This window comes from Oxyura jamaicensis, chromosome 4 (assembly GCF_011077185.1).
Source record: "Oxyura jamaicensis isolate SHBP4307 breed ruddy duck chromosome 4, BPBGC_Ojam_1.0, whole genome shotgun sequence".
Classification (NCBI taxonomy): domain Eukaryota; kingdom Metazoa; phylum Chordata; class Aves; order Anseriformes; family Anatidae; genus Oxyura; species Oxyura jamaicensis.
This window is the reverse complement of record NC_048896.1, coordinates 15,466,210-15,479,154: the sequence shown is the minus strand read 5'-3', so window position 1 is coordinate 15,479,154 and position 12,945 is coordinate 15,466,210. Positions and strand designations below refer to the sequence as shown.

At 55.6% G+C, this 12,945-nt stretch overlaps 1 protein-coding gene across 1 annotated transcript in view; it reads left to right on the top strand.

Moving 5' to 3' along the window:
- LOC118166287 (ras-related GTP-binding protein A) overlaps positions 1–10,374 on the top strand; it is a 25,401-nt gene extending 15,027 nt beyond the window's left edge. Inside the window, exons 3-10 of the mRNA XM_035325075.1 lie at positions 642–741; positions 1,672–1,738; positions 2,728–2,950; positions 4,354–4,449; positions 5,486–5,608; positions 7,514–7,605; positions 8,509–8,624; positions 9,811–10,374. Of these exons, the coding sequence (XP_035180966.1) occupies positions 642–741; positions 1,672–1,738; positions 2,728–2,950; positions 4,354–4,449; positions 5,486–5,608; positions 7,514–7,605; positions 8,509–8,624; positions 9,811–9,908 (915 nt within the window). The 3' untranslated portion in view covers positions 9,909–10,374. The remainder of the gene's footprint in view (positions 1–641; positions 742–1,671; positions 1,739–2,727; positions 2,951–4,353; positions 4,450–5,485; positions 5,609–7,513; positions 7,606–8,508; positions 8,625–9,810) is intronic.
- Positions 10,375–12,945: the final 2,571 nt, after the last annotated feature.

Sequence of the window (12,945 nt, the reverse complement as noted above, 5' to 3'; positions counted from 1 at the left end):
GGGGGCGGCTGTGGGGCCGGGCCGGGCTGGGCTGGGCTGGGGGGGAAGCTGTGGGGCCGGGCTGGGCCGGGGCCGGGCCCCTCACCGGGCCGGCCCCGGCCCCGGCCCCGGCCCCGGCCCCGGGAGTCTCCTGCGGGGCAGGGCCTGCGGCGAGCGGCCTCGTCTCCGAGCCTTCGGGACAAGTTGGTTTTGGTCAGGCCCTTTTGCCGCCCCCCCCGGGGGTGCCGGCCTGGGCAGGGCAGCGCTGCGCGGGGCTGCGTGGGCTCCGCGGGGGCGTCACGGAGCCGGCTGAGGCCAGCGCAGGGAATCACGCGCGGGTTTCCCTTTCTTCCCCTTGGATTTATCGCCGGCAGCGACGTGACGGAGCCGGGATAAAAGCGACGCTAACAGAGGGAGGTGCAGGGAGGCGTTAGGGGACCGCCCGTTTAATAACGCCGCTCGTACCTGCGGTGCCAGGGGCCCGTCTTCTGGGTGCTCCGGCTGTAGGACGGCAGCCCGGAGGGAGCTGCGGGGGTCTCGGTGCCCTGCGGGGGGCTCGGTGCCCTGCGGGGGGCTCGGTGCCCTGCGGGGGGCTCGGTGCCCTGCGGGGGGCTCGGTGCCCTGCGGGGGGCTCATTCTGTCTTCTTTTTTTGTCTTCCCAGGTGCTGCTGATGGGTAAAAGCGGGTCTGGGAAGACCAGCATGAGGTCCATTATCTTTGCCAACTACATCGCCAGGGACACGCGGCGCCTGGGTGCCACGAGTAAGGCTTCCCTCGTGGGAATTGGAAATTCCTGGGGCTCAGACGCGGTTGGTTCGAGGGGCGAGGCTGCTCCCTGCCTCTCCCGTCCAGTGCCAGCAGCAGGAGGGTGCTCCCACCTCGCAGCAACCTTCGCTCCGCGGTTCGGATGAGGTCAGGTAGAGGCTGGAGCAAAAGGGGAAGGAGCACTGAGTGCAGCATCCAGTCCTGCTGCTTTGTTCCTGGGCTCTGATCCTTCCTTTTTTTGGGAGGGGGACTCAGGGATCAGCCTCGGTTGCTGCTACACTCGGAGGCGTGCTCAGAGCTGCATCTTCATCCTTCTTGGTGCTGAGGCCTCCCTGTCCTCAGCGTGCTGACCGTGAGCCCGGCGGGAGGCACGGTGATCTTGCCATGCACCCGTGGTGATGGCAGGGGGAGGCACCGGTCTTAACGAGCGTCTTCTGCCTCTTTTTTTTTTTGTCAAAGCCACTGAAGTAAAAAAGCACTAAATGAAAAAGCCCTCTGCAGCAGCCTCAGATTGCTGGGATCTAATGCTCTGGGAGGACTTGATGTCTGACCGGCGCGTGCCCCCTTGTTGCTGTAGGTGTGGTCTCTTCATCACGTTTGTGCTACTGATTTTTTTTAAGGCTCTTCAGTCCTCACGGAATGTGCTGGAGCTAGTGCCGTGCTTAAAATATCGCAAAGATCAGCGGGTGTCGTGTCGGGGGAGCCACCTGCCGCGCTTCTCAGCAGAGCAGCGTCCTGGCTAGCGGGCGGGAGGGCTTGGGTTACTCCGGGAGCCGTATTTACCCGCAGCGCCTCCCGCTGCAGTGCTGTTCAGATGGAGTTTTAATAACCGTGAGCTGAACTGCAACGAGCTGTGGGCCGCCCGAGGAGGCGGCTCTGGTCTGGGCGTGTGGCGCGGTCAGTAAGCTGCTCGTTGTCTCTTTGCAGTTGATGTGGAGCACTCCCATGTGAGATTCCTAGGAAACCTGGTGTTAAACCTCTGGGACTGCGGAGGGTAGGTACTTTAGGTACTTTAGGTAGTTTAATTCCTGCGTTTGACACTGCTGGGGACCAGCTCTGTGAATAAAGTGGGGGTGGAACGAGAGCTGAGGTCCTTCTGCCCCCAAGGCACCGGCGTGCTGCTCGTGGATGGAGCAGGCTTCCTGCTCGCTGCTGTGAAACTGGTGAGGCAGCTCCGGGAAGAGCGGATCCCACATCTCAGGGTGTGGGGGAAAGGAGGCTGGCCTCCTGACTGCAGTCCCCGAGCTACCTCCCCATGAAAGGCCTAGGCCCACCCTTTCCTTGCTGGCTTCTTTCTTCTGCCGGCGAGGAGCCCGAGCCCTTCGCCTGGACTTTCTCTTCCAAATGGTGGCCTTGGAGGCGGGGCTGCTTTCGGAACCGTTTATCACCAGCTTGGCCCCAACGAGGTGTGTGCTGAGAGGTGATGTTAAAATGGATGGTGGCTCTGGGGTTCCTGGAAGCAGCCTTTTAAAGGACGTGCTCCCGTTGACAGCGCCTCAGAGCTGTCAAACTTTGCTAAGCTTCGTCGGATCTAACGTCCTCGTGCCTTGTCTGAGCTGTTTTCCGATAAAATTGATTAAAAAATGGGTTTAAATCCTGTAACAAGAGGCTGCACTGATATTTATGCCGCTGTGGTGGCTTTTATATGCAACTCTCAAAAAGCCAGCTCAGGTGCGGCGGCGGCGTAGCTTTATTTGCGTGTTACCCTGCCCAAGCCAGCCCTGAGCAGTGCTGTGCTGTGCAGGCAGCTCCAGCTTCCTGGAGACGCCGGGAAGCAGATGCTCCTTGGGAGCACCTCACCTTGCTCAGGTGGGAATGCCGAGGGAGCCGTGTGTCGTGGGGCATCTCAAAGTAGCTCAAAAATGCCAACCCTTGCGTCTCTAGCGGGAGGCGTTTCTCACACGGCGCCTTTCCCGATGGCGCTGAACGAGCCCGGTCGCTCTGACGAGGTTCTCGTGGTTCTGTTGCTCTGCTCCTCCTCAGCCAGGACACGTTTATGGAGAACTACTTCACCAGTCAGCGGGACAACATCTTCCGCAACGTGGAAGTCCTCATCTACGTCTTCGATGTGGAGAGCCGCGAGCTGGAGAAGGACATGCACTACTACCAGTCGTGCTTGGAGGCGATCCTTCAGAACTCCCCCGATGCCAAGATCTTCTGTCTGGTGCACAAGATGGACTTGGTGCAGGAGGATCAGCGGGATTTGGTGAGAAGCTGACAGTTGCCATAGAAATGCTTTCGAAGAGAGCGTCTTTTGTCTGTGCGTTGTGTAACGTTGCTGTTCTGTGCTTCCAACCCATCCCCGTCAGCGCTGGTCCTGGAAGAGTTTCTCAGATGTCTCTAGGAAGTGTCTGAGCCCCTTCCTCCCTTTCCAGATGGCGTGTCAGCGCTGTTTCCTGCGTGTATCCAGTGGGGAAGAGACCTGATGGTTTTTAGTGACAGCTACTCTAAGCCTTGGCTTTTATAGCTCTGGTTCTAATGCTTTCAGCACACCTCGGGGGGGCGGGGAAGGAAGGTGGACCTGAAAGAAACCCAGCACACTCCGAGTTGCCTCTTACCGCTGGGGTGGCTTTGGGGATTGTGCCGATGACGGTGATGGTTGGTTTCTTTTCAGCTCTCGCTTTCGATCCCATGTAAGCTGTGTTCTAAAGCCCAACGAAGCAAGGGCTGACGCTTTCCCGGTTATCTAGAGAGCGGTCTGTGTCAGTCAGCGCTGCTGCTTTCTGTCCCGAGGCGTTCAGTGTGGCTGCTTGCCCAGAGATCACCCTGGTTTAACGCCCCCGTGCTCCAGGAGGCATCCTGCAAAGGCTGGGGGTCAGCCTCTCGGCGAGGTTTGGTGTTTTCTGCTCTCTTCAGAGCTTTTTGAAGGTTGCGGGGAGACTGGAGGATGTTGGATATTACCAGCCTCAGTTTTTCAGCTGTGACTGAAAGCAACCAGCTCCTGATCCCAGAGGAAAAATTCAAATCCAAATCGCTCTCCCTGTAACTTTCCCTTAAACCCTCGCCATCTCAGGCCCCACGTGGTGACTGCTGCCTGTGCAGCGTTTCCTGAAGACCAGCTCGTTCTGTCGTGCTCCTCAGAACAGTAAGCTGGGGTGAAGGCAGTCACCGTGCTGTCCCTTGCAGGGGCACGGTGCTGGCTGCCCTTCCTTTCTTGTAACCCTAACTTCTGAGGGCACAACGTGGTGGGAGAAGGCTGTACGTGAGCCTCGGAGCTGCCTTGTCAATGCAGTTCCTATTGATGAACTTCTCCAGGGCTTTCCTTCTACCCTGTTCCCAGTGACCCAGCTTTTTGCATGGGGGATGTCAGATTTCAGGTCCTGTCTAAAACTCACGCACACGAGCCTCCGTTTCTGCTCCACAGCACCGCGGCTATCTGAGGTTTGAGCCTCCTGCTGCGAGACAGCCGGGGCCTGCTTGTCTCCCCTGCCCCAGCAGAAGGGGTTCCTGGCAGCCTGTCCTAGCCAGCACGCTCTGCTGCTGCTCTTTCCCCAGTGCTGTGCGTTGTTGAGTTGTGTGTGAAATGTGTGCTGGCAGTGCAAGTCAGTAACCACACAAAGGAAAAAATACTTAGGCTCGACTGCTAATCTTTTGGTTTTTACTTCCCAGATTTTTAAGGAGCGTGAGGAAGACTTGAGGCGCCTTTCCCGTCCCTTGGAATGTGCTTGTTTTAGAACCTCCATCTGGGATGAGACACTCTACAAGGTTTGTACACCATCCCCTCTGAAAATAAGCACGAGGAAGGTGAGAGGTTAGCTGCTGCTGCTTTGTTACTGGCTGCTCCTCTTCAGATCCGCGCTGCCTCCTCCTCGCGGAGGTTAGCTGCTGTGAATGGCATCGGCGTTTTAAATTAAAAAACAAAAGTAAAACTCCTCCCTGTGTTGGAGTTGTGGTGTCAGCTTAACGCTGCTTAAACGCTGTGCCTAGCCACTTCAGAAAGACCTTCTGCATCTTTCAGTCACGTGTAGCCAGCAAGGAGCTGTCCCTGCTTGTTTTGTCCCCACGTTACAGTTAAGGTCCTTAGGCAGTTACCATCCTGGGAACTTAACCTCGCTACTTTGCTTCTAGGAGAGTGTGAGGGTGGCTTTTTGTGGTGGTGGTGGTTTTGGTGTTCCTTTTGTTGTTGTTGTTGGTCAGCCCTCGTTGCAATGTCAGAAGTCTTCAAGGTGTGAGAGCGGTAAGTGCTAGCGGGGCTACGCTGAGAGCAAACGAGCATTGCAAAATAAGCAGCGCTGGCAGCACGGTGGTTTGCTGGCCTGAAGGTGAGGACCTCTTTCTCTTGACTTCAGTGGGACGTCAGGTGGCAGGCTGCCGTCCTGGCAAACCCATCCAGAAGCAGTTTAAATTCCGTGTCGGATGAGCTCTGGCTGAGGCTGATCATGCACCGTGTGCCGGACGTCTCCCTTCACGGTGCCTGCACCCAGCTCCCTCCAGAAACTGCCCTTCCCTGCAGCACACCCCGCGTTCCTGCAGGCACCCCTAATGGTTAGCAGGCTGTGGTGCTCCGTTTGAGCTGCTTCAAAACAGGCACACCCGTGCTGCTCCAGACGCAGCCCTGCCGGAGCTCGGCAGACCTCGTGCCCTGGGGCTTGGCTTGGTGCTGGGCAGCAGGGTGGCAGCAGGCTGCTAAGTGCCGGGTGGACAGGGGAGACCTCTGGGGACAGCAGGTAGAAACGTCACCAGCTCATCGTGAGGATGGCAGATGTGTTAACGCGGCCCTTCTTGTCTTCCTTGTCGACAGGCTTGGTCCAGCATAGTCTATCAGCTGATCCCCAACGTCCAGCAGCTGGAAATGAACCTGAGGAACTTTGCTCAGATCATCGAGGCAGACGAAGTGCTTCTGTTTGAGAGAGCCACTTTCCTGGTGAATACAGCTGTCCTGCCCTTCGTGTTCCTCTGCCCAGCCTAGGACGGAGGTCCCTGGATGGAAAGTGCTGTTGTGGCAGTTGCCCAGAGAGAGGTGCCAGCACCAGATGGCAGAATGCTTTCATCCAGGCCTTGTGATACTGAAAGTAGCTGACAGGACTCCACGGCTCATGTGACCTTCCCAAAATTTCCACGTCTAGCAGTTGAGCTGAGGGCTTGATTGGTATTTCCCTCTTCCAAGCTGTGAGAGGGTTTCAGATCCCCATTCTGTTGTCAGCCACGGGACTCTTGACAATTCCTTTCTGCACAGGACGAGAGCCTTCTTTAGCTTGAAACAAAAAGTCTTTTCAGTTCCTTCTCGACTGTTCTTTAACTGCTCTTGATTCCTTTTTTGCAAGTGCCTGATGCTCTGCAAACCTTAGGTGTGGACAGAGGATCACTAACAGTGATTGCTGTGGTAAAACGCGTTGGCTAAACCCCGCTGCCACTCGTCTGTCTGTGCTCTTAGTGCCTAGGTCGGTTTCTTCAGGCTTTGTACCGCTGCTCTTGCTGACCTGAAGAAACTGATCTCAGTTTTGAGTGCTTTCCTTGACAACGGCCTGACTTTGAAGTGATGGTGCCGTTACTTTTCTCACTTACAGAATGAGACACCTGCCATTTCTGGCAAGTTCTGCTTTTAGAACTCGTGTAGGTAATAAATAGTTCCACCTCTGTGGTGGGTAACAGTGCTTGCATGCATTCAAAACCTGCATTTTTTTTTTCCCCAAAGGGCCTCCTTTCTCCTGAGGCGAAATCTTACTCTGAAATTGTGTTGGCAGAGCAGTAACAGGAAAACCTGGAGAGCTGAGAAAAGAGCTTGCATGTAGTGAAGGCTTTGGTATGAATGTGATTCTTGAGTATGGTTAAACTTGTGTCTGTAGGAGTCGTTGGACAGGCTTAAAAGAAGGAAATGTGTTCTTTTAAGGTGCTTGAGGAAGGGGGGAGAAACTCACAGCTTAATTCCTGCAAGCCCGTGGCAGTTGATTTCTTGATTCTTCTGAGCCTAAAGCTCATAGCGTAATGTTGTTAAAATAATGCTCCTTCTTGGTTTTCTGTGGGAACCGAGGAAATGCAACTGTTTGGACGTGTGATTCCCCCCCACGCAGTAAATACCCTTCTCAGCCTGTTGGCCGGGGGGCAAGGGTGCGTGGGCTGCCAGCCCTGTGGAAGGGGCTGGGGAGCGGTGGGCGTGGGTCACCGTGCGAGGGCTCCTGGAAACTTTTGATCTTCCCGGTCTCTGCAGCCAGGCACGAAGGTCTGCACCGAGGGAGGGGAGGGAGGGGAGCGGATCTGAGCGCGGGCAGCTTAGCACAGTCTTGGTCTGACTCAGTTAACTGATGGAGGGAGGGCTCCCTAGGAAACCAGCCGCCTTTGTTCCACTGTTCGTAGCCGGAGAGGAGCAGCTTGCTTTGGCTCTGCGAGCAGCGCTGCGCATCCCAGGTGTTGCGGAGCTCCACGCTTCTCAGGTTTGGTCCTCGAGCACCTGCAGGATGCCAGGCTTAGCTCAGACATCCCCAGTATTTGTCAGGTGTCTGGTGTCCCTGTATGAGGCCACGGTCCCGCGTTTCCCCACCCCGCCTTGTGCTTTGCTGTGCTTTACGTCGAGATGAAGTGGCACCAAGTTGGAGTATTCAGACCCCAAACGGACAGGAGCCCCTCTTGAGTGTTTACACTTCCGAAGGGTTCCCCCGTGACTGTGCGAATCCTGCTTTGCCCCGAAAGCACCACAAGTGTTGTTGCAAATGGTTTTCAAAGGCAAAGGGAATCCCTGTGCTGGTCACCACCCGTTTCTCGTAATTGCTGCTGAGCGTGAGAGCGCTGCGCTGAAATAAATGACTAACTCTGCGCTTTTTCTGCCTTCCAGGTCATTTCTCACTATCAGTGCAAAGAACAGCGGGATATCCACAGATTTGAGAAAATCAGCAACATCATTAAACAATTCAAACTAAGTTGCAGGTGAGCTGGCTTAGTGGGAAAGGTCCCCGGGCAGGTATTTCGGTGTCACGCTGAAACAAGGAAGCTTTCCAAATGAGCGTTAGTTTTACACCTCCTCAGCAGGAGGAGATGCCGCAGTTACATTGCTTTCTAGAAAGCATGGTGGTCAAAAATGTCTGAGTTTCTTCTTGCCTTTCATAACTTCCTCCTTTGGCGGTTGTTGAAAGGGGTTTGTTTTGAAACAACCATTTTCTTCGAGGCCTTTTTCTCCTGGGCAAGGCAGGGAAGTGCCAGGACCGGTGAGCTGGAGGCCGTTAGCGGAGCTGTGTAAATTCAGGTGATGGGCTTTGCCCGCACCCTGCTCTGGGTGGAAGGGGCTTGCAAGCACTTATTTATCAGCATTTGGAACTGGAAAATAGAAAGCTTACTTCAGAGTACCTCGTCTTTGGAACCACCCTCAGGTTCCACAGTCTGTCAGCAACATCTGGAAGCGTTTAGAGCCCGAGCAGGACGGAGAAGCAGCAGCGTGCTTCGCAGAGCTGCCTCTAGGTCCTTCAACTTTGTGCCTCCTTACAGAGGGTGTAAAATTGTGGTGGGGAATGACAGCTGTTAATCCGTGGGACAAGCGATGCTGGGCACAGTGTCCTCAAAGGGGCGGCGGAGCTGTGTATCTCGAGTTACAGACCGTCATCAGTCAATACTGGAGTGGCTTTATGCCGCCCTTGTTGGGCGAGTTAACCCTAAAGCTGGAGGGTTTTCTTCCTAAATATACATTGTAGCCTCACCTGGTGGTCAAGTCCGGGTTTGGCACGCAGTGCTCCTTTGTTTCCAGCACCGAACGTGGACATTGGGGCTGGGGTGGGAAACTTGTGAGCAGTGTTACAGTGACATTCCATTTCCTTTTCCTTTTCTCCCCCTCTGCAGTAAGCTGGCGGCTTCTTTCCAGAGCATGGAAGTCAGGAACTCTAACTTCGCTGCTTTTATTGACATCTTCACATCAAACACCTACGTGATGGTGGTTATGTCAGACCCTTCCATACGTAAGTCGAGGCAAAGACCAGCCTGTGGCCGTTGTTACGGGGACAAAGAGCTGGGTGAGCGTAGCGTAGAATGCATTCCTGCTGCAACACGGCAAACAGCAGACAAAGCAATAAAAAGGATCGCGTTAATAGGAACGGGGGGGACCTGCAGTCCTGCCCCCTCTGAGCAAAGAGGGAGAAAGGTAAGGTGGTTCGGCCGTGGCTTACCCCGCAGGAGGAGCGGAGCGTGCCGTGAGCTGAGCCGTTTGTTGCTGTCCAGCGGGGGATTGCAGCAACGGTGGGGAACCGCTGTAGCAGATGTGACCTGATTTACTAGGTCGTGTCTAACAACCTATTTTGGGCGGCGCTGATTTGGCAGCCACGGTGATTTTTTGGAAAGGAAACAGGGATGGTTTATGCATGAGTTCTTGCTCTTCTTGCCTGAACCGTCTTGGTGGGCAAGGGCTCTAATTATAGTAGCATCTATTTATCTTAACGACTTGCGGCCAGCAGTGCCAGAGGCACGGCCTGAATACCTGACTGTTTTTATATTCGTGATTGAAGCTGCTGCTGTTACAATTTGAGGTGCTTAAGGCGCGCCGACCTGGGCAGCTGTGTGGCCGACGGCGGTTAATCTCGTCCTCCTCTTTTTGAAGGGTTTACTGGATTAGGGAAAACCCGCGCAAACCCTGCGGCCCTGGGTGAACTATTGAGCTGTGATATTACTGCGCTTGAGCAGCAAAGGAGAAGCTGAAGTGACTTCTGTAACTATCGCTGCACAAGCTGCGTGACCGTAGGCTTGGCCTGACTCTTCTGCTGTGTCTCCCGGCGAGCAACCCGCGCCTCCCGGCGCCACGTGTCCTACAGCCGGGAGCAGTAGGCTTGACACGGGGCCTTGCTGATCGGGATGTGGGTACTCCTCGAGCGTTGGGGAACTTCTCGCGTCACTTCTCCAAATTTAAGTGAAATCTAGTGCTAGTCGGTGCAAGCAAAAGCTGTAGAACACTTCTGCCCTCTGCTGAGCAGAGAGCTTTACTCCTTTTGTCCCGCAGGGTTTAGCGTGGCGCCACGACCCCGAACCACCCAGGGTTCTGATTTGGTTGTGCTGACAGGAGCTCAGATAACCGCCGTCCTCAGGCAGCGCTTCTGAGGGCTTGGTTTCCCATCCCTTCTCACTTTTTTTTTTGTCCTCCCTTCTCCGTCCTAGCTTCCGCAGCTACGCTGATCAACATCCGCAACGCCAGAAAACACTTTGAGAAGCTGGAGCGAGTGGATGGACCAAAGCACAGCCTGCTCATGCGCTGAACGCTGGCCGACGCACGTGGTCTCTGGGGGGAGAAAAAGCGAATTGGAACTACTTTTTTAGGAGAATCTAACCATGTGGATGTCTTTGTGGGCTTTGAAATGAGTGTGCTGCTTACCACCGCAATCTTCTTTATTGTTTCTCCTTTTAACGTTGGACACTAGTCACTCGGATGATGTCTGGATACACTGCGGACCTTCAAAAGAGACTTCCTGGCGTCTGTGGGGTTGGGAAGAAGTAAGGACAGGTGATGTGCACGTGGTCTCATGCTCCTGGTTGTCATAGTGGCACGTGGCAGAGCCTTTTTGGATGTTCTGCTCCCAGGCGATCGTATAAATCACAGGGGTATGGAGTATTTACTATTTTATTGGTAGGTTGCTAGAATACATTTATAAATTTCTCCTTGTCTTCAGTCATGGAAATAAATTTTTTGCTACCGGGGATTTCAGACCCTAGAGCTTTGGACAAGTGGGCTTTCTTTCTTCTAAAACCTAGGGCAGCTTTGGCAAGCAGACTTGCCCTCGCTGCGTCTCCCCTTCCCCAGTCTCCGGGGAGCGTCAGCTGAAGGTCACTCCAGAGCTTCCACGTGAGAATGTTTTTTTTTTTTTCCATGTCAAGGCAAAATTCACCTAGCGGGTGAAGCAGTCGGGATGGCATTGGCCTCTCGACGCTTCTCGAGGTGATGGAAAGGTGGCAGTGAACCAAGGGCAGTGAGATAGTCCTGGCGTGCCTGGCCTCCTTGCCGGGGCTGACGTGGGCACGTAGGAATTGTGGAACGTGGTTGTTGTGGGTTGTGTGTGCATGAGCTACATGAGCTGTGTTCGTGATGGGCCAGTTGGACGGCGTTCGGCACCGGTGTGGCTGTAGGACCGTCTGCTTTTTAATGAGTTTTTGTGCGGGGTTCCATTAAACATAGGAAGAGCAGGAGCACCGAGTTAGGGGAATCTCTGATTTGCTGGGTGGGAGCTGATGCCTGTCAGCATCTCTTTTTTTTTTCCTCGCTGCATCAAATTACTGTATAAAAAAAGGGTGTGGCAACTCCGAGCCTAGCTCTCCATTTTGTGTTCTCGAAATCACGCTTTTCCCCTGTATCCCTGGCCCACACACTCGGAAAAAATCTGAAAGGGTGAGTCTGTTACGTGAGAACAGAGCTAAAGGGCAAATCTCAGCTGGGGAGCTGAGGCTGGGCTGCGCACGAGATCTTCCATCGGTTCTAAATCGTTGCAGTATTAAACGCCCGTGTCTTGCACCGCCTACTCAGCAGATGTATTTGTGATCTGTAGGGCTGGGTGTATTTCCAACGAGAATCATCAAGTCAGCGTCCCCGTGGGAGAGGAACTTAGATGCCGATTAAAAATTCAGCTGCACGACTTTCTGGGGAGCTTGTGAATGGGTTGGGGATGCAGCGGAGGCTTTCCCTTTGGCCTCGGTGCCCGCAGGTGTGCACGCGGTGCCCGTGCTGCGGCGGGGACACCAAACCTCGCCCGTGGCGCGGTCGCTTTTTGCCTGATGGGCTGGAGTGAGAGGGACACGACCGCAGTGGGCGCTCCCCCGAGTGCTTCGGCGAGGTCAGCCCCTGCTCCCGGAGGAACTTTGTGGCTTCCTGCCCCCGAGCCCTGCCCCGCGGAGCAAGGGGATGCATTGCTGCCCCTCCGCACGTTGTCGGAGCCTCTGGAAGGTCGACTTCGGATGCCTCCGAGCGGCTACAGGGGGGGCAGCTTCAGGACTTGGGGAGAGCAGAAGGTGGCTTACGGCTGCGGATCTGAACACCTTCTGTTGAGGGCACCGCTTCGTAGCAGGCAGCTGCTCCTGCAAGAGCTGGAGGCCGGGACGGTGGGAAATGCTGCCTCATTTCCATGGTTACAGAAGCAAGGGGGGGTTATCTCGTGTTCTGTACGGGAGAGCAGGCTGGGAGGCGCCGCCGGCTTTCCTCGGAGGACGGGCTGTTGGAAGTGGGATGCGTGAAGGGGGGAAGTGTGTGGGGTGGGTGGGGAGGCAGGTAACAAACTGGTGTGAAGGGAGCTGATCTGAAACAGATGGAGCCAAACCCACCCACAGGTACCCTGGCTTGCTGCAGCCTCTCCATACACGCCGATACAACACCAGTGGCTCAAGTGCTTCTGACGCAAACCCCTTTTCTTTGGGTGTTTGTGTCTGGGGGAGCTTTGGAGATCAACGTTTTCCTTCAGCTCTCTGGCAGAAGCGCTGCTGGTGCTGCTCTGCGCGAGCTGTCACACCCGCAGCCTCCATGAAAATAAGCCGATGGTTTTATTTCGAGGTGGCTGACTCTACATTCCGACGGAACCACGTCGCGTTTTGTTGGTCTCTCTCCCAAAAGCCCGACCTGGAGGCATTTTTCCGAGCCTGGGGTCGGTGGCTGCCAGCAGAGGTCGGTGGAGCTGTGCCGCTCGGGGTCCCGCCAGCCTCCCCAGGCGGGTCAGAGCAGCCAGCTTGGGTGGATCGGGCCCCAGCGCCCTCCTCCTGCATTCCAGCAGACGCTCCCAGTTAGCAGCAGGAAGCCCCTCCTCGGGTCGGCAGCCCTGGAGCCCCTTGCCATCAAACAACCCCAACCACCGATGCCTGCTCCAGCCCTCGCTCTCAGGCATCCTACGCACGGAGCCGGCCCCGGAGAGCCAGACCGGGGGGGTTTTAGAGCCCTGGCACCGGCAGAAATGTCCCAGCAGCGGGGATTAGGACGGGATGAATTCCCAGCCCGGGTTGTGCGGGAGCCCCCGGGGTCGGGGGGGGCTGCGGCGAGCTCGGCCGCCCCTCCGACCGTGCCTCAGGCGGGGGCTCTGCTCCCCGTGGCTTTTTCTAACCATTTCCTTCCTGCCACCTGAGGTGAACTGAGCAGAGATGGGGAGAAAAGAAAATAAAAGAAAAAAAAAACAAAAAAAAAAAAAAACACTTTTTGTTTAAATCAGCCTTTGCGTGGGAGTGAAGGGAGCTGTTCCCTGCTGTGCTCTGACGGCTCCCGGGGAGCTGACCCCCCCCCGAGGAAGGGGACCAGGCCCCGGCTCCTCGGGGTCTCAGCTGGTC